This window comes from Rhea pennata, chromosome 2 (genome assembly GCF_028389875.1).
Source record: "Rhea pennata isolate bPtePen1 chromosome 2, bPtePen1.pri, whole genome shotgun sequence".
NCBI classification, from domain to species: Eukaryota; Metazoa; Chordata; class Aves; order Rheiformes; family Rheidae; genus Rhea; species Rhea pennata.
The window spans coordinates 27,032,988-27,052,515 of NC_084664.1; the positions used below are offsets into that span (position 1 = coordinate 27,032,988).

General features: G+C 39.1%; 1 protein-coding gene across 3 annotated transcripts in view; it reads left to right on the forward strand.

Annotated features, from left to right (window-relative positions):
- The window catches only part of LOC134136880 (probable acyl-CoA dehydrogenase 6), an 88,003-nt gene that overhangs the window by 43,415 nt on the left and 25,060 nt on the right, over positions 1 to 19,528 (forward strand). For all 3 annotated transcript variants that reach the window (XM_062569130.1, XM_062569131.1, XM_062569129.1), the window contains exons 3-4: positions 13,222 to 13,351; positions 18,236 to 18,342. In XM_062569130.1, the coding sequence (XP_062425114.1) occupies positions 13,222 to 13,351; positions 18,236 to 18,342 (237 nt within the window). The remainder of the gene's footprint in view (positions 1 to 13,221; positions 13,352 to 18,235; positions 18,343 to 19,528) is intronic.

Genomic DNA, 19,528 nt, shown 5'->3' on the forward strand with positions numbered 1-19,528 from the left:
AGGGAACCTATCAGCTAGGGAGAAATTAGGGAGATTGATTAATTTACCCATACTTGTCCTCAAATAGAGTAACTGATTTCTTAAAGTGCTTTATTTTAGTATAATAAAATTTTGTGGGTTTTTTTTTCCCCTCTAAGTTATTTAGGTTAAGGTTAATTTTCCTGGTAGCTGGCCAGCTGCAGACGTTCAGTCAACTTGCAGGACTGGCTTAATCAGGGACCTGACGGTACCAGCCACTCCAACGCAAACCAAGAACAGACCAAATCTTGCAGAGTGAATTGCATTTAAGTTGCAAGGGGAAAACATTTTGCAGTGGTAAAGTATTAACCAGGGTAAGCTTGGTCTGCAGCAGCAGAACTCCCAAACACAGGAGTTTCCCTGAAATAGTAATTTAGGGGGGCAGAGGGTAATTCATGGCAATATTCCTATTGCATAAGAAGAATCGGCCCAATGAAGAAATGGATCTTATATTTTATTTTGTACAAACCTCCCTAAAAGGCAGAGGATAGTGGCTTGGTTTGGTTTGAAAGTGAAAGTGTTAGGGTCAGTGTGTTCTGGCACTCTATTTAGGAAAGTTTGTCTGGTGCCCTTATCATGTCTTTTTTAATCAATCACTGCTCAGTTTAGTCTATCCTTTATCAATGTTGTTCTAAGATCACAGAAAGCAGGACTAGGAATGATCACAACTTGAGAAGGACTTCAAACATGAAGAAAGACTTCACCAACTCTTAGCATTATAAGAAAAACAGAAAATCAGTATTTTAGTCACTAAAGTAACCCTGTTTTCCTAAATGTGAGCAAAGAAAATGATCTGTCCTTTTTTTTTTTTTTTTTTTTTTTCCTTTGTATCCAGGGTTTTTGGAGTGAGAATATACACATTAATTCATGTTTGGCTTTAAGTGATGATGTTGCAATCTAGGAGCTGCTATAATTTTCTTTTTCAGATAGAAGGATTTGTCTAACTTTTTTAAACTTATTTTTCTACCTTTTTCTACTTTTTAAACTTTTTTAATGGAAAGCAAATTTAAGATTTATCTGCAGCTCATGTGTATTTCATTGTTTCAGTGAAGCGTGGCATGATCTAAACCTTATTACTAGTTTTGTGGATGTTCAATATTCAGTCAACAATGTTTTCATTTTTTCCTTCACTATTTTGAACATGAGCATTGGATGTAAAGGAATGTTTTGGTGAGGGTTTTCTCATTCTTTGTGATTCATTGTAATGATGCAATAGGGGGAAAGGAGGCACAGCTACAGTTTCTTTACTCACTGTTAATTTATAATTGCTAGAATGGCTCCATTTGAAACCAACTAATGCTGGGATATGCTGTAAACTGGCTGTTCATTAAGCATAATGAATTAACATATGACTGTGGTCCCTAGAAGGAGGTAAGACGTGATGATGATGCAGCAGTGAAGGAATACGCAGCACACTCAATAGTTGGACATTGAACCTGCTGCTTCACAAGTTTAAGCAACTAACATGGCTCTTGGACAGCTTACGAGGACAGATTAGAGTCAGGGTGCAACTGGCATTTCCACCAGCCTGAAAGTACCCAAAACTGATGAATTTGCACCATGTTTTCACATGGGCCTGAGCTACGGGCTTAGTGCAGAGAAGCGTTTGTGTTGGAGATGGTCAGTAGGGTGATGTAGCCACAGGTGGGCACAGGAGCCTGGGAGCCAGGGGCTGCGCATGCAGCCTGCACGGGTGATACTCGCCAGCCCATCACCTCCTGTCCAACACACGACACCTGCTTGAGCTGATGGGCTCATGTCTTCAGCACATCTCTTAAATACTCACAAGATTATCAGCTAGGTCCTTTGGCTTAGGAGTAGCAACAAGGTGAAACCACGTATTACCTTTTTGAGCAAAATTAGCATCTAGGAGACCGTTGGCATGGAAAACGAAAGTTGCATCGTCAGCCTCTGTAGAGCAGCTCAACAGTGAGACGTGTAACCGTGGTGAAATGTGCCCGTGGTAATAAAATCCTGTTCAGTTCCTTCTGTCCCAGCTCTGTGCTACCCAGCAGGGGCTCATGGCTGGAGAAGCGCGTTGTGCTGGAGCTGGGTGGATGGAAGCATGTGAAAACTGGGCCAATGTTTTTGTGACTATTAGATAAGTTTCTAAAAGAGAGCCTCTAAAATACTTGGCATAAACAGTTTATGTGATGGAAAGGAATGTTACTCTCAAACACATGCCAAAAAGCATTAATAACAACATAATTTTATAATTATGTGTTCTGTTTGTGGAGATTATTACACCTACATACTGATAAATTGCCTAGGACTTTCTTTTTGATTTCAAATGTTTCACTGACTCATTTAGGAACAGTACACACAACACGGTAATAAAACTGGTTATGTGATAGATGTTTGCCAGGCCTATCGGGTTTTTAAAATTGTTTGCAATTAAATGGATCTAATGGAAAGTGCACAATACAAGAGAAACTTAAAAATCATGGTCATAATATATAGCTTTAGCAAATGCTTTTTCCTTGGAGAAAAACCTACCTGCCTTCCCTTCCCCCTCTGTTTTTTGTCAGCTTGTAAAGGTGTTGGAGAGATGGGAATAATATGAGGGCTCTGGAGCATTTTTTTTTCTATGGGAGGCAGAAAATATTCTAGCCTTACTGGTATTTTCTAATTTGACAGAAAGCTATGTTATTGACTAAGTTATTCAGCAGTGAAGATAATAACCAAGATATTACTTCTAAGTTTGTTTTTCAAACATCTCTTGGAATAATTGTCTGATCTCTGGAAAGAAGGATTTGTTAGCATATATATGAACTCTTTCTGCTGCTTTTATTTTTGAATGTGAATATTTAAAACTCAGTTCCAAAGACTTTCCATAAGCATGAATATATATGATGCAGTATATATGTTGATTTAATATACTTTCTCTTCCAGAATTACTTGGCATAAACAATAAAATTTAATTGTTTTGCAGATGTACTGTGTGAACACCACGTGCGCAAAGCATTATTTTCCTGAAGAATACATTTATTGCTTTGTGAATCCAGTGTGATATTTTAAGAACAAGTACTTAAGACATAATTTGTTGTGTAGCAACTTTAAAAAAAAAAAGTTTGAAATGAATAGCTTCTGACATTCTAAAAGCTCTGCAGCAGCAGCTTAATGCACAACTAGCCCGGATGAGGCTCCTGGAATGGTCTGTAAATTAAGATAGTATTCAAGATTGGGAGAGGTATAACTTTAGCTATGCAAGTTTATGCATTCAGCAGTGTAAATATGCTTTTACTATATCCTTTTGTTTGCTAAAGTCAAATTTATTTTCTATTTTTGATGCTCTAAAAAGTTAAATTACATAGTAAAAGGATATTTATACGACTGCATGCCTAAGCACTTAGGCCAAAGTTCTCAGTCAGATGGAGTGGGAGTCAGGGGAAAGCAGAAGGGTGTTGGTACTGTCTTGTGTCTGTGTTTGTGGTGTTGCTTTTTGTTTAAGCCCATCTTATTTTCCTATGGATGGCTTTAACTATGTCACTATTCCCCTTTTCTTAGGTTATTATCCTCTCAGTAGGAAGATTATGTATGAGGCAGTTTGTGTTTTTAGTAATAAACTACATAATAATTTTATCCTCTGTACAGCTGAGTGCTGTCATTCCCACTTGGAGTATCCTGTTTTTTATGGTTTTAACTTTACTTCTTTGAATGCTGATTTGAATACTGATTTAAGAACCAGCTCAAGGGGTACAGATCATCCTGATAAATGATATTTTCTTGGAGAGTATCACAGCAGATGAGGAAATACTTATAGAAATACTGTTTTGAATAGAAACTTCTGAAGAAAATAGTCTTGGATGGAAAACTTTATTTTTGACATGCTTTTCACTGTACTGAAACTCAATTTGTTTGTGGCCAGCATCACATATAATTCATACGCTCTCAATATAAATAGATGAAGAAAATAGTAGTGTAGCATTCTTTGCACTGGAGACTGCAGTTTCGATTAGAAACTGCTGCGTTAGTTTTTTACAAGCAGAGAGGGACAGTCTGTCCTGTGAACATGGCTGATAAATCAGAAGAGAAAGCATCCACACAAAATCTTGGGCAGGAATGAGAATCAAACTAGACACTTCCAGTTCTAGAACAGTGCTTGAAGTGTTCCCCCATACTTCTTTAGCGAACCAAAAGTTTTCAATTAAATCTTTTTCCATTTAAATGTATCAGTTCATCAAGAATATAGCAAGTGTGGGAATATGGCAGTTTTACTGAAATATCGCTTTTATCAGAGAAAAGAAGAGGAAATACGTTGTTCTGACATTGAGATATCTTCCATTTCCAATCCAGAAGGATTTTTCATTGTGAAATTTTATTTTAAAGTAAATCAAAAAAAAAAAAAGAATAAAATTTTGAAATTTTTTGAGATGAAAGTTTTTAGAAAATCGTTGTGATAAAAACCCCCAGAATTTTGCTTTTTTGTCGTTGTTGTTTGACTTTTTTTTTCCAGATCAGACTCATGACATTTACTGGAAAACTGGAAGTCTGTTTTTCAGTTTACACAGTTAACCACAGTCTATTGCTCAGAAATAAGCCTGCTCTTTTATTGCTTTACTTATGCTAATGCAAAACAGTTTCAAAAACAATCAGCTAATCTAAAGTATACAAAAAGCTCTCCTTCTGTCTGTGCTCTAGTCTTGAACTGAAACATCTAAGAAGGTCGCAGCCCTGTGAAAGCCGTCTCGCAGTGCGAGGGGTCAGAGGGTCCAGGGACGGGGAGCTGTGCATTTGTCAGCCCCGACTCTGTCCCGCGCCGGCCGTGGTGTCACTTCTGCAGATGCTGCCAGAATTTTGGCTCCGGATGCTCATAAACAAGGAAATTGCCTAGCGTTAAGGGGTGTGTTTATAGCCATAGCATTAGTTCATAAATGTCTCTTTAATAATTTGTTCACTGTAACAGCGCTAAAAATATGTTGATCTGCAGTGTGACACATCTTCTGGGATGGCATGGTGTTTTTCAACATCTGGCCCAGCTTCTCAGGATCTTAGTAAGTCAACCACTGGAAAAGCATTTGGTCCTGTAAAGCTGGGCTGATTTACACCGAAGTCTCCCACACTGTATTTCTGCTTTGAGTTCTGTGCTACTGAGGCTAAAACTCTTTTGCTAGCTAGGCTACCTCCAGAATATGTGCAAAGTTCATTACAATATTTGCTGGGCACATTCGGAAATCTTTTTTTATTAGAGCTTGTTCAAAACCAGCTTTTCTCAAATTTCCCCATAATTCTAATTCTCAGCTTATAACCTTCATCTGGGGATTGCAAGTTTCAGAACTTTTGATCTCGTAAACATTGCAGTTATGATTTGACATCTTGAGCTAGTTAGATAAAGGTTGCCATTACAGACAAATCTGGGTTTCTGATATTTATCAATTTACACTTGAATAAAATATCTTCCAAGAACAAAAGTAAAGTAAAGGCTTTGGCTGGTAAATAGTCAATCTTTGTACTAACTAATAACATAGCAATTTTAATAAATAGTGAATTTAATTTAATAAATAATTAAACTAAAAAGCAGCGCTAAGTGATTCAGGGATTAAGTAGATATGCATGAAGTACAGGAGAGCTAGAACATGAGTTGGATCTTCTGAATTTTAATTTTATATTCCGAAGCCTTTAAGAAATGAGAGCAATCAGTCTGCTCTTTAGCCATAAGGCTTATTGCAAAACTGAGTACAATTCCCTTCTGATTTCAGGTGCCACTTTTCATCAAACTTCTAAAAATTCTTTATGAGTGCATATACTTGTATTTAGTCCTGTCGCTCATCTTTTCTTTCTGTTGTACTTGAACAGGAGAATGTTCTTTGGGGTCTTTCTGTGTTATCTGTTACATCTTCTCTCGGTTTCTGTGGCCTATTCATCTACAGGATGTTGCATGTCTGGCTTTTACTGTGTATTCCTTTTAATTCCCTTTTGTGTATTCGTACTTCATCAGATCCTGCTGGAGGAAGGCTTGCCTTGATGCAGAGTAGCATGAGCATTTTGTGGTGGTTTGGTAGTTCCTGTGAGGTGAGGAGTCGCGTACAGGAGCAGCAGCCGCGTATGAAGTTGCTGTTTCGGGCTGACAGTTCCTCTACAGCTGTGAGATCGACTGATTTAAAATCAGTTCAAAAAGAATGAACGTATTTCTTGGCTGGCTGCTTTCGAGCTATTTCCAGCTTCAAGCTGCGGTCATTTTCTTGGGACGAGGAGTACGTTTAGCACAGGCTCGCAGATGCCTCATCGAGCCCGAAGAGCGATTTCAGTGACTCCGAGGGCTGATTCACAGTGATGTCAGTAGCCCCGGCCTGCACACACCATTTCAAAGGATGTTGATGCAATACTTGCCCGTTTGTCACAAGGGTGGCAACCTTCGAGCTCGAGAGTAGCTCTATTCCCTACCAGATAAGCCTGACTCAGAGGATTAAACTGAGCTTCCGCAAACAAAGCTTAAAGTAGGGGAACATGCAACAGGTTATAGCAGCGTGTTCAGTGGGCATCAGGGGTCTTTTCTGTATTTGTTGCAGCTACTGATTGCTTGACCACAAGCAGCAAGGGGGTTGCAAAAGCGCTGTTTCAGAAACCTGAGCTGTACTTTGTTCATGAGCTTGCCAGAATGGAAACCACGCTGGAAGCATAGCCTTGAGCAGAAGTTCAGGAGGTGCGATATTCAGCTTACGCACTTCTTGATTTCATTTTTCCTTCTGTTTTTCTTTTTCCGGTTTTCTTCATGCTGTGGTATTTATTTTGATTGTAACTTTCAAATATATAGTAATTGAGATCTGTACTTTTTAACCTCAAAGAAATTGTAGGATGGTTTATCTCGGCTTTCATGAAACTGATGCTGGATTATAATTGCTGGGGGGAAAAATCATATTGGTTTAAAAGCAGATAGAAAAAGATGGAGGAATCTGTGATCAGCAAGTACGTCAGGTTTTGTCTGAGTTAGAATTGATGCAATAGGTGATATTCAGGATTGTATGCAATCGTGTGGGGCTTTTTTTTTTTTTTTTTTGTCTACTGCATCATTTCACAGTGTTACTATTTCTTTTGTTGCCGTGTGGACGTTTATACTATGTTTAGACTGTACAGCTTAGCTTTTCCTTACCCGTAACATTAATTCTATGTAATTTTTTGATTTTATGTCTTTTTTTTTTAAAGAGCTCTGATACTCTTTTGAGCTTGAAGATTTATGCAGATGTGATTGCTGACCCACAGGGCACTTGGTTATGCTGCATGATCATTTAAAAAAAATCAAGAAATTTTATAAATATGTAACAGAGATGTTTTTGGAAGTCAGAGGGTAGCAAGTGCAGCTGCTGTCAAACAGTGACTTAAAATACATTACTCTGGCTTCCCAGAGCAGAGTGACCTAGACAGCTTTGAACCCTGTTTAAATGCATTTGTGGCCCCCCAGCTAGGACCAGGCCTGTGTGATTCATTTATCTGCTTAGTGGCAGGTTTTGCAGAGTTCATATATGCATTTTTTTTGAGAAAGTTTCTTGTCCTTGCATTGCGAGGAAAAATTCCTCCATGTTTTCCAGGGTAGCTCTGCCTGCATCTGAGGCAGTGCTAGGCAGCTCCAGTTACCTTATTCATCTCAGTAATTTGGTTTCTGAAGCAGTAGCAATGATGACTTATAATACATAGCAATGAGTATTGCAGGAACACATAATTTGCATCGATAATTGGCCTAATTCTCGCTAACTGTACCTGTTTCAAAAGGAACTAACAGCAAATTCCGGAATTCCAGTTTTTCATTTTCCAGAGAATACCACATCACAAGAGTAGTATCACTGACTAAAGTTTTAGGACTAGAAAAGATCTTTATCTGTTTTTTTTTTTTTTTTTTTTTTACATATATATATACATACATATATGTATCAACTCTCCTGATTCAGATAATATGTTAAGGAAAAGTTTACATCTGCTACAAGACCTCAACATTTTTTATGCGGTTGGGTTTTTGTTTTCTTTTTTTTTTTTTTTCCTTTTTTTTTGGTCTGGTCTTTCCGTGGATTAATCAGGGTGATTTAGCCACATAAATAAATAAAATAACCCCCCCAAACATTCATCTCAGGAAGGCTGAAGGGGAATCACAGTGTCCTGCTATATGAAAGGAGAGGCTCCTTCACTGCACCCAGAAAGAAGCAAATGACCAAGAAGGTAACAGGTATTTCCTGATCTCGGTCAGTCAAGGGTTTTGAGAATGGGTTCCCGGCAATTGAACATCGAGGAGAACGCACTTGGGAAAATTCTTTCAATTGCATTTACATAAGGAACAGGAAGAGAGTTTTGGTAGGACTTTATATACTGTCCTAACTGATGACACAGTTATGTAACATCAGGGCGCTTTGCAGTCTTCTGGAATTGAAATTCTTAAACTATATTTATGACAGATGAGTAAGGTTTGAACACTCAAATTTTGCTTCTGTTGATTTAAAATTGTAGGCTATGGTAAAAACTATCAATTAGCTCTGTCATCTTGGCGTCAGATGAAGGATTCTCTCAGACCCATCTTCATGGGAGTTGATACCTGTTTTACTTTTCTTTCTACAGTGATTAGAAATAAGAGTGCATGTTTTTGCCCTGAGTTATGCAGCAATACTAGAAGTCATTTTGCATTATATCCTTTTGGTAGATATAATTTGTGTGAATTTTGGCAGCTCTATAAGCAAACAAGGTAAATCATATAAGCATTAAAGACTGAGTAACCATTCATCTGTATTGTGTTTTCACTATTCCTTTTTCCAGGCTAACTCACGTTTTTAAAATACACTGCAGATCCCCAGTTTTTCCTTGTTTCTAGTCCCTTATAAACCTTTTTCATCACAGATGATGTCATTCCAACAGAGAGCTGTGAGATGGAGTTCAGAAGCTGAATTCCAAGCAGAAACACGCTTAAACTCCTACCAAATTTGGACTAGAGACTTCAGGCCTCTCCTCACTGAACAGTCATATATGAGCAGGGAGCCTGTACCTGTGCAAGTCACAGGAAATGTGTTAGTCTTCGCAAAAATAGTGTGGTCATACAAAAGACCTCAGCTTCTCCTTTGATTTGCAAGTCCCTCTGCGCAGACTTTTTTTTTTTTTTTTTTTAATGTCCTTGACTATTTTCCCCACTGATTTTCTTAGCGGTTTTTGTGTTTTGGCTTGTTGCAGCTGAGGATCAGATAAAATCTTCCTCTTTTATTTGTATTTTTGGATATCAAGTTTGCTGTCTGTGTATCTTTATATATAAATGTCCTGATACCCTAAATCATTTGATTGAGGAGAAGAATGTACATTTGCATCTTTTGAAAAAATACATTTTTTGAAACTTGTTTTATCTTGAACTCCTGCTTCACAAACGTAGCAGTGTAGAAACAAGTTGCTCTCTATAAAATGAGGAGTCTGTTTCCTCAGGTTCAAATAATGTGGTTGTGGTTGGCAGAAAACCACAGAGACAATTTAAAGAAACAGGTTAATATACTGACCATGGAAATGTAATTCAGTTCCTTTACTAAGAATGCTGTGAAGTTAACTATGCATCTACAGCGTGTGATAGTGAATTTTGATGGTGATGATGGGTGATTCCTTTGACAAATGTCTGATATCTCTGTGACTAAAGTAAGAGTTTAAAGGCATAGTAAGGAATTTTTCTTTCTTTGTGTGTTCATGTAAGCTTGCTTTGGTTTTTGTCGGTTCTTTCTATAACCACCTGAAATCCATGAATAATGGACAAGATATTGGATGAATTGGTGCTTAACAGCTGGAAGCTGTTGTGCTGTTGTCAGCAAGACATCAACAATTTGAATATAACAGAGTTGCCTCATTGTACTTGTTCTGCGTTATTAATGTGTTAGTGCATTAGATTTGTTTAGCTTGGCTTTGTTTTGTTCTTTCAGTATTTCCTGCAAATTAAAAATGGAAATGTGGCTAAATGTTTCTCTTGAAGCCTCACGTGTCAATGTAAAGTTAAATGAAATATTTACCCTAGAAATGTTTTACATTTGAATATTTATATATATCTTGTTATTTTTAAAAATCCAATCAATCCTGAAATTTATTTATTTTTCTCTCATTTTTGATTTTTCACTAAAAATTACATTAGGCATGGTGTTTGCTTTTTTAAATGAAACTAAGTTGAACTATTGCACTTAGTTATTACTTCACTGCACAGATGCTTCCAGGAAGTGTTGTTTGCTGATATGACTGGTTTATACAACCCTCTTAGTGGAAGCTTATTCTCTTATTCCAAATAAACCTTAAACATTCATTCCAGAAAACGTTCGCCTTTATCACTCAAGCAAATGGAAATAAAAATGATCTTGTTTCCTTGTCTCAGCTTTGAATTCAGTATTTGTGTTAGAGAGTGTTATGGGTTACTGTGTGTTATCACAACTGCAGTGAGTGAAACAGAGGCGTGACGCAAATGGCACAAAATCATCTTTAGCCGTGACATAAAGTTTCCCAAGTTAGTTTGAGATACAGCCGCACAAACTGCTCTAACGGGCTGAATATGTCTCAATGAAGTGCTGCGTCCAGTGGGCATGGCTGCACCCTTCAAAAGAGGCACCCCCTGCAATCATCCATCAAACTACCACTCTCCTTTCTCCATGAAACCTTTTTTCCCTTGGCTTCTGGAACAAAGCCGATGATAATTTGGATAGTTTTATGCTGATTAATGGTCTCGCAGTTTGTTTCTGCCTATCTCCATCTATTGGTTGTCTCCTGTGCTACCTATCCCTCGACTGGAAGCTGGCTGCAGCGTGCATCGTCGCTGCGCCGTGTTAGGGCTTCCCCCTCCGCCTGCTCAACCCCTGAGGCGTCATGCTATTTTTTTCCTCTCTCTCTGGTAGGATTTATCTTGAATGACGTTACTTTGTCATTTGCAGCATTTTGTTTTTGAATGTACATTTTAGTAGCTTATTTTGAAAGAGAGCCACATTAGATCTATTATATATTAACGCATGAGGGCATGAACAAAGAATGTGTATGAGCTGCACACTTATAAAAAATGGTTCTTCTTAGGGTCAGTTGTGAAATCACTTTGGGTAAATCAAGAACTAGGCTTTTGATTTGTGAAAGAAATTGGAAGACAAATATGAGTGGCTGGTAGACAAAAGCGAAGAGAAAATTAATAGTAACTGATCTGGCAATAAAGTGATTGGCTGTTTTCAAGTGTAAAGCATTTCTATGATGCCAAAACAAAGGTAATCAGTTATAATGTTTTTCTCTGATGTTTTTCTGATTGTTGAATGTTTTCATTTCTAAACTAATTTTATAATACCAAGTTTTCCAGCACACCCCTCACTATCCCAGCAGTGCCATACTGTTACTAGCTTTTATGTAGTTAGAGGAGGAAATAGTATTTCTTTATTATCTTCTCTTCAATTTTGTTCACACTTGAGTCCATGTTGGCCGAGCACATTACAGATGTAAATTGAGCGCTGAGGCTGGAATGCCTCAGGTGTGATTTCCTTGTGTTTATTTCAAGGGCAGGAAGGGGATTACTGAGCTCTGTTAAATGTTTTGCAGTTCATGTCTGGTACATCCTCCTTCCAGATCTGAACTGCTGCTACAGAATCATGCAAAACTACTTTTTAAAAACAAGAGAATTGGATTATATATTATACTGAAGATCTCCATATTACTATCATTTCACTGAATTGCATAAGCTCCAAATAGCAATTTGTATTTAAATTTTATATATATATATATAAATGTATATATATGTGTGTACATATGTATATATGTATGTATATATATGTGTATATATATAGATTTTTTTTTTCAAGAGACATGCTTTATTTTCATGTGAAAATTTTGAAAAGTAGTTATTTTGTAATTCTGACAGTCCAGACCATTCAGGCTGTCCTAAGTACAAATGTTATTTGAAAGTTAAACTTCACACTTCATCTTTTCAATTTGTTATTTACCTTCCCTCTGCTGAAAAAGGCTGGACAAAAACATTCCCGTGGGTTTAGGGAACACATAACAGCAGAGGTAATCAATTATTACCTATTAATATCCTATTAATTGTTACCTATAAATACCCTGTATTTACATGCACTGTGTTGCTTTCATTTTTAAATACTGGTATTTTTTGAAAACTTCAAGGGAGGGCAGTATGGGGGTGAGCTCAGGCGCTGGATGCCACCGAGTCCGCTCGCTCGTGAAAACGCCAGGTGCTCATCTGCTCCAGCGGGCTGCGGTTGTGGGGTGAGGACTGCATCCGTCCGTGGGGCGTTTCCTTAGCTCCTCTTCAAATGGGTTAGGAGCGAATGGGGCAGGGGAGAGGAGCGTTATCTGATCAAAACTGTTCAGTCGGCTAACAGCAGGCGGTGGCCTTTGATGTCTCACCGTGCTTCCTCTGGGATATAAACGGCTTGCTATGCCTAGAAATTACCTCATCTGTCACAGAAATGCAGTGCTTTCCTGTGCTCTCCTGCGTGGTGGTTTATCAGCCGTAGGCGCTGTTGTGTGGCCGGGGAGGTGCTGGGGAATAATATCCTCTTTAACTGGACGCGCGGGGTGGCGGGCGGGCGGGCAGGAAGAATCATCTGTGCAGGCGCCCGGCCACCGCCCGGCGCCGTCACCCGCGTGCTAATGAAAAATGCTTTAATGAGCGTGGCGTCCAGGCGCTGGGATATGAAGCATGCACCCTCGGTATCCTACTTCTCTCTAATGTTGGTTTTAAGCTACAACGGTAACTTGCCCCGGGGAGACGGTGGGCGCGCGGCCTCGCTCTGTGCTGCCGTCGGTACTCGGCGCGAGGACGGTTAGCTCCCGTCCAGCGGACGGGGGTGAGAGCCCACGTGTGGAGGGCTCTCGCCGCGGAAGAGACGCACGTCTCGCTTCGTGGTAATGTGTTTGTGTGACTGTACTGCTAGAAAGACTAGTTTCACATAGATGCTGTTTTCAGTAGCCCTTCAATTTTTCTTGCTGTTTCCAGTATAAGTAATGATGCTACTTAGCATATCCAGAGGTGACCTGATGCACACATAGAGAATTATAGCAGATGTAATTTTAAGTTCACGTTTTGGGGGGTTTTTTAATTCCTTTTTCTTTTTTGGAAAAGTGTGGCACCGCTTCCTTTTAAAAGGAAGATAATAGTCAAATTTGTAAACGTTAATAGCAAAATCCCAGTCGCAAGTCCTTGCGGTAGTGTTATTTTTCTTTCCTCATTGCTTACGAGAGTCTCTAGCACGGATGTCGCACACATTTTCTTTTTTTCAGAATATGGTGGCATGGGCTTGGACTTCTCGTATAACGTTGCAGTGGCAGAAGAACTGGGATATATCCGCTGCGGAGGTATTCCGATGGCTATTGGAGTGCAAGTTGGCATGACTACGCCCGCTCTAACAAGGTAACTTTCTGAATGTTTGGTTTAGCCTAAAACCCAAACTAAACCCATGTGTTTAGGAGTAGGAAGAACGTTACTGCATAGATTTACTTTCTAGTTGCTCTTCAGAAACACTTGAGAAAAGGAAGCTGCTCTCTAGCCTGTCCTTCAGACAGGTTAGTTTCTAGGGGAGGAAATAACTGTTCTATAAAATTGGAGTGTGTGGCTTTCCTAAAAGCTTATGTGATGTGTTTCCAAGCACACAGCATTGCAGCTGATAAAACAATCTTAATGCCTGAATCTGCCTATTCACAAATCTGTGTTGTTTGCAACTTGCTTTTTTTCTTAGCCGGATGTCCCAGTGAAGTCATATTAAGGATGCATTTTGTTGTAATGATTAGGATCAGTCTAATTTCATTTTACAATTTACTTGCTTTTTTTTCCAGTTTTACAAGATGCTCCTTGTTGTCTGTGGCTTTTCAGAAATAATGATTGATATTGGTGTAAGTCCTTCTAAAACTAGCTCAGGTATTATGCTGCCCATATATGCCTATAAACTTTCCATGTGTTTGCTCACCTTGCTTTTTCGCATGGTATTACATCAGTATTCACCTTTACTACCACCTGCAGTAGAGCTTCTAAATTTGAGAATGAAATGCAGAATGTTCTGTCAGCAGTGATCTGATCTTTGATATATCTGATCTGGAACACAACTTTCTGCCAGATCTTCCAAATACATTCTAGATGTAACGCTTTACTTGCTTTCATGTGGAGAAAGCAGCTGTCAGGTAGGAATGTGGATGAAATACATTGCCCTGGGTTTCTAAGCAAACCTGTAGTGTGACATCCATCATGATATCAGATCAGTGTAGATTTTTATCCTAGCAGTAGGCTTTGCTTGAATTTTTGTATTATTTCTAGCAGATACTAAAGAAGGATACTAAGGTGATCAGTTGGAGGAAAGTGCTTTTCTGTTTGATCAGTTTACTCTGCTGAATAAGCTGAAAAATGAAAAGCTCTAAACAGTAGCATATCTGAGAACTAATGTTTTCTTCAAAAAAGTTACAATTTTGCTGTTACTGACGATCGGAACAGTGGTTTTGGAAAGCAGAATCATCCACTTCATTGGCTGGGAACACAGTGAAGTGAGAACAGGTCTTTCAAGAGCTGGATGTCTTGCCCACTGGCTTAGTGTGAAAGAAGCTCGTTCTCATGCTTCCTCAGAAGTACAGAGTTGTCCCTCCATCACATTTTGTGCCTAATTTCCTGGTGTGCATAAGGTAGGTGAGATCTTGTCTTGAACCATGGTGTAGGCTGTTATAGGTGATTAAAGGTTTGGCTAGTGGAGACTGATGAGAGAAGATTTGAAATATCTGTAGCACCCAGTTTCACCATCCTCTGTTTTTCCAGGTCTCCCTTCAGCTGGCTGCAGCCAGCTGTAACCAAATTCCCTCCATCTCTGGACTTGGCACATGCAGCCTTGGCCAGGCGCTGTGTGGTCACAGCAATGGGAGACTGTGCCTGCATTAATTAGCCCAGTGGTGAACCAGAGCATGTTCACACTTGGGTACAAACATGCTGAAAGACCTTCTGGGCTGCAGCTGGCGCTTTCCAGAGGAATTACAGGAGCATGTATTTTCATGCTTGAAGTGTTTTTCTGTATTTCTGAGTTTCTCCAAAACAGAAATGCTTACAGATCTGCACTTGGAACTTGTTCACAATTATGTTTTTCCAGTCAATTGGCCCACAAGCAAAATTCTGACTGTTGCTTATCTGTGCTGTTTGTTGCACTGGTTTAAACCACTTGCCTTTAAAATTAAATCCTGAGTACTGTTAGAACTGCCTACAGCTGTTTGTATTCAAAACTTCAGTTTGCAGTTAGTAGTGTATAATACAATGCCAGTTGTACTCAGAATCTTCCTTGCTAATTGAATTAATTCACTGCAGCTCAGCTTTTTTTCTCCCAGAAGCATAAGAAAAAAAAAGTGAATAGGATCTGTGGTTCTAACAGGATGACTATCAGCGCAATTAAGCCAGAATAGTGATGTGCAAATAGACATTTTTCATTCATGTAGCAATCTAACCTGTCAGAAACCAAATTTTTATATGTATTTAGAATGAGTAAAGATGACTTTCAATTTCTAATGGTCAGAGCACATAAACAGATCCATATGGATCTGTAAAATTTCTTAAAACTGTATTTCACTGTGATTCTTTTTCCATTTACCCAATTTATCATCATTTATGGGATCATATATCATTGTCATTTTTGTGTTAGTATTCATGACATTCCGGCAATGTTACTAATTAAATGTGGAGCAAAAGACAATGAACTACAACCACACAGGATGTTTTTAAATGGCATGCTTGGGACTTCTGGCTTACTCAGCATCAAGGAGGTCTAGTTTATTGACTCCTGTGTCTGTCTGTCTATATACACATATGCATGAAAGTGTATTGTAGAGGGATGCTAGGGCTGCACAGTTAATCACCTGGGAAACTGGGCCCTAGTACACGGCCCCAACCCAGAAAGCAGACATAATCTGGTCAGAGCATGATCTCATTGGGAACAGAATTTTCTAATTCTGAACCTGTTAGACTGGAAAGAAGAGCATGTGGTACTTAGGCAAACATGAGATTTTTCTGGGATGTGTTTAAGATGGGTAGAATTTTACAGAAACAAAGTATTTCTAACACAATAGCCAGCCACTTGCTGAGCGTGTCCTTTCCACAAAGCATGAAGATGTGTGATTTTCTGAGACAGCCTTGCCAGAGTTTTGTTTTTTTTTTTTTCTTAATGGCAAAGTAACATTTCCCCAGCCTCAGTTTTGGGAATAGCTGAACTATTTTCTGGAACTCAATACAAACAAACAGAAATATCAAACCAAAAACACTATCTTGAGGTAAGTTCTTGTCATGAAAATCCTCTATTGAAGTAACAAAAGGTCGGCAAAGTTAAAAGCATCAGAAAACATTGCCAAACAGCCTTAATAGGCAATGCTGCTAGCTCCTCTCATAATCTGTGTTTTCATGGTTTTTTTGTCTGATAAATGTACAGCTGGCTATACTTGATCACATTCAAAAATAAGAAAAGAAAAGAAAAGAAAAAGAAAAGAAAAAAGAAAAAAGTATCCTGTGTAAAAGACCAGGAGACCTTGTTCCAGTATACTGAGGGAAGGAGTAAACACTCCAAGCTCACTTCTTTTTTATATTTGGGGTTGCTACTGTGATTGCTTTCACCAGGGGCAGGAATATGATTTGAACTCCCTACATGTGCAAAGCAAAAATACCTGCCAGCTCCTACTTGGTTCTCTTCCTTTCTCTTGTCCTTTGACTATTTTGTGTCAACGTGGAGGGAGGGTGTAAGGGTCTGTTCTTAACCAAAATGTCATTGCTACTTTGGAAGTAAGCTGCCAATATTTTTGAAGGATGGCCCAAGTAACTGTAGCCTCCTTAGCAAGCTGTTGCGCCTCGGGAGAGGCGTGGAAATGCTGACCTAGACGCCTCTAACTAGAGAGGAGGCTGAAGAGTAGCTTGTCTTTTGTGGATTCCTGCTCATAGAAGAGAGATCTGATAACCTGAGGAATTTTTCAGCCTTGCTGGTATAAGAACTAGGCCATGAACTCACCGTTCACACTGCAAGACCAAATTGGGGGATGTTGTTTAGAAAAAAATTAACCTTGAAGTGAGATAGACCACATTCTGAATCAGTGAGGGTAACTGAGGCATTGGGAGAAAAAATCTGATGCACTGGAAAAAAAAATCATGTTCAGGGAAGGAATCACTGCTACTTTGTGGCCTTAGCAGCTCCCTTCTGTCCCCAGTAGGCACCAGCTAATCGTCATTCCTGAGCTATCTGTGTCTTCCCAAAGAAAGAGAGGCCTTGCTACCAGGCACTGCTCTTCCGAGGCCTTGGCAGGGGTTGCTGCTGCTCTGCTGCTCAGAGAGATATTTAGTCCCTCTTTTCTGGGAAGTGTTGTGGTTGATGTGTGCTTGGCAGGCAGCTGGTGATGCTGATGTTGGCTTTTGGTGTTAGAAAGTAGCTGCTTGCTAGTGATTGTTAAGAATAGGTTTTTGTGGGGAACAGTTTTATCAACTACACTTGACATTTCTTTTTGATCAGGTGACACCTTTGGCTAGTAAAATCACTGTTTTGACAAAATACACTGTGATTTTATATTATTTAGTCCTTCTAAAATTCTAATCTAAATCAGCCTAAACAAAATGTGCATAGCTCACATTAAATGGATTAAAATATGGCTATCGTGTGTTAAAATACCTTCAATGGTGTGCTTGTTTCCATTTTTATTTTTGTGGGGCGTAGAAGAGCAGCTGGGAAGAAGCAGTCTGATTTCACTGTAAGATTTAAATGCAGATATTAGATATATTAATCCTGGGAATACTGATATTTGCAGAGACTCAGAGTAACCATGGCCTATTATAACTTCTCAGCACATTCATCCTGTCACTAGTAAAACCTGGCAAAGACCTGATACAAAAGTCAGAAGATATGCAGAGGGGAGGTTCTCCATCATGGTTAACTGCAGACTGAATAATCATTGAGGGGAAATCCTAGAGACTACATTTATGTGTATCTGATAGCTATTAATGCAACAGCCATAAAAATCAGATTTGGGGCATCTAGACCCACACTGATTTCTCTGGGAGTGAGATGCCTGAATACTTGTAAAAACTTCTTTAAAATGATTGTGACTGCCCTTCCATTGAAGGGTCAGGATCACAGATTTTGAGCATCTCTTCTGTCTTTTGGCTCTGGGATAGATTTCACCTAGTCCTAGGAAAGTTATTTGGTTCCTGTACGGGTAGAACAAAATGTGTAAGGGTCCTGTAAGTAAGATTTACCTTCAAAAATTTTTAATAACCTCTATTTTTGTTATATTATTGCAGGTTTGGTTCAGATGAGTTGAAAAAACAGTTCCTTGTGCCAACTATAGCTGGAGATTCTGTGGCTTGTTTGGGAATCAGTGAAGTTGGAGCTGGATCAGATGTTGCAAGTAAGCTAACCTAGCAAACCACCAATTTTGGATATCCTGGTATTCTCGCAGAAAGAATTTGATTTCGCTGAAGCTTCCCCTGCCAATAGCATATGTGAAAAGTATACAGGAAGGAAAAGTCTGGTGTGGTTGGAGCAAAATGGGAAAATACTGTGATATTGCAGGAGCAGTTATGTATGTCTCTGAGGCATTTAAAAGTAATTGAATTGAACATATTTGTCAATGCATGAACAGATATAATCCTGTATGGGCTAAGCAGAACAGATTAATATGCAACATAAACAGGTACTACTCTATACCTGGGCCACATTCAGCATAGATGTAAATATTGGTGTAAATTGTCTTTTCAGTATAAGAAGTGTTACGACATTCATTGACTTGTCAAAGTCAGCAAATGTCAAAGTCAGTAAAAACATAACCAGCAAGACAGCAGGGAGGTACCAGTTGATGCGTCTGTTGATTCTGGCCAACCATTTAGAAGAAAAATATACAGCGCTAATTATGGATGCTGCAAACTTTAGAAAATAGCCTGAGAGCAGTATAACTTTCTGATGCAGACATAAGCACTTGTGATGCTTGTTGGCGTAGCTGCGATGCTTGTTTACAGTGGTGACCACTGGAAAATACTGAATGCTCTGCCACTAGATGCTGCACTGCCTTACAGTGCTAGTTGTCTACCATTCCCTCTAGGATTTCACAAATAGTGTTTTCTTATTGCAGACTTTGCTGTTAGTTGTTCTTTTCAACTTACTGCTGCCTGAAGAGATGGGGAGGAAAGCAGGAATCTTTGGAAATGCAGGAATATTGGTGTTTGCCTGACATTAGAATCATAATCCATCTTCAAATGAAATATGTAATTTGATAAAAGTAGAGAAGATATTTTACATACACCTGTCATACTGACGTTGGAGTTCTCATTGTGTTTTTGCTGAGTGTCCCCAGTCACTACTACACGGCCATGAGCACTATGACACCTTCTGGAGTTGCACAGCAATCATCAGTTGTGCAAACCTGCAGGTGTATGTGCAACAGTGTGCAACCTGCTCAACCGGACCAAACTTGCCCTTTCTTAAAGTAGATCTCTCCAGTGGATGTGGGAAAATTGCAGAGTTAATCCTTCTAAAAATTATAGCATCATACTTTCTCAAGAGGTTCCTCTAGCTCATTCTGACCTCACCTCAGTCCC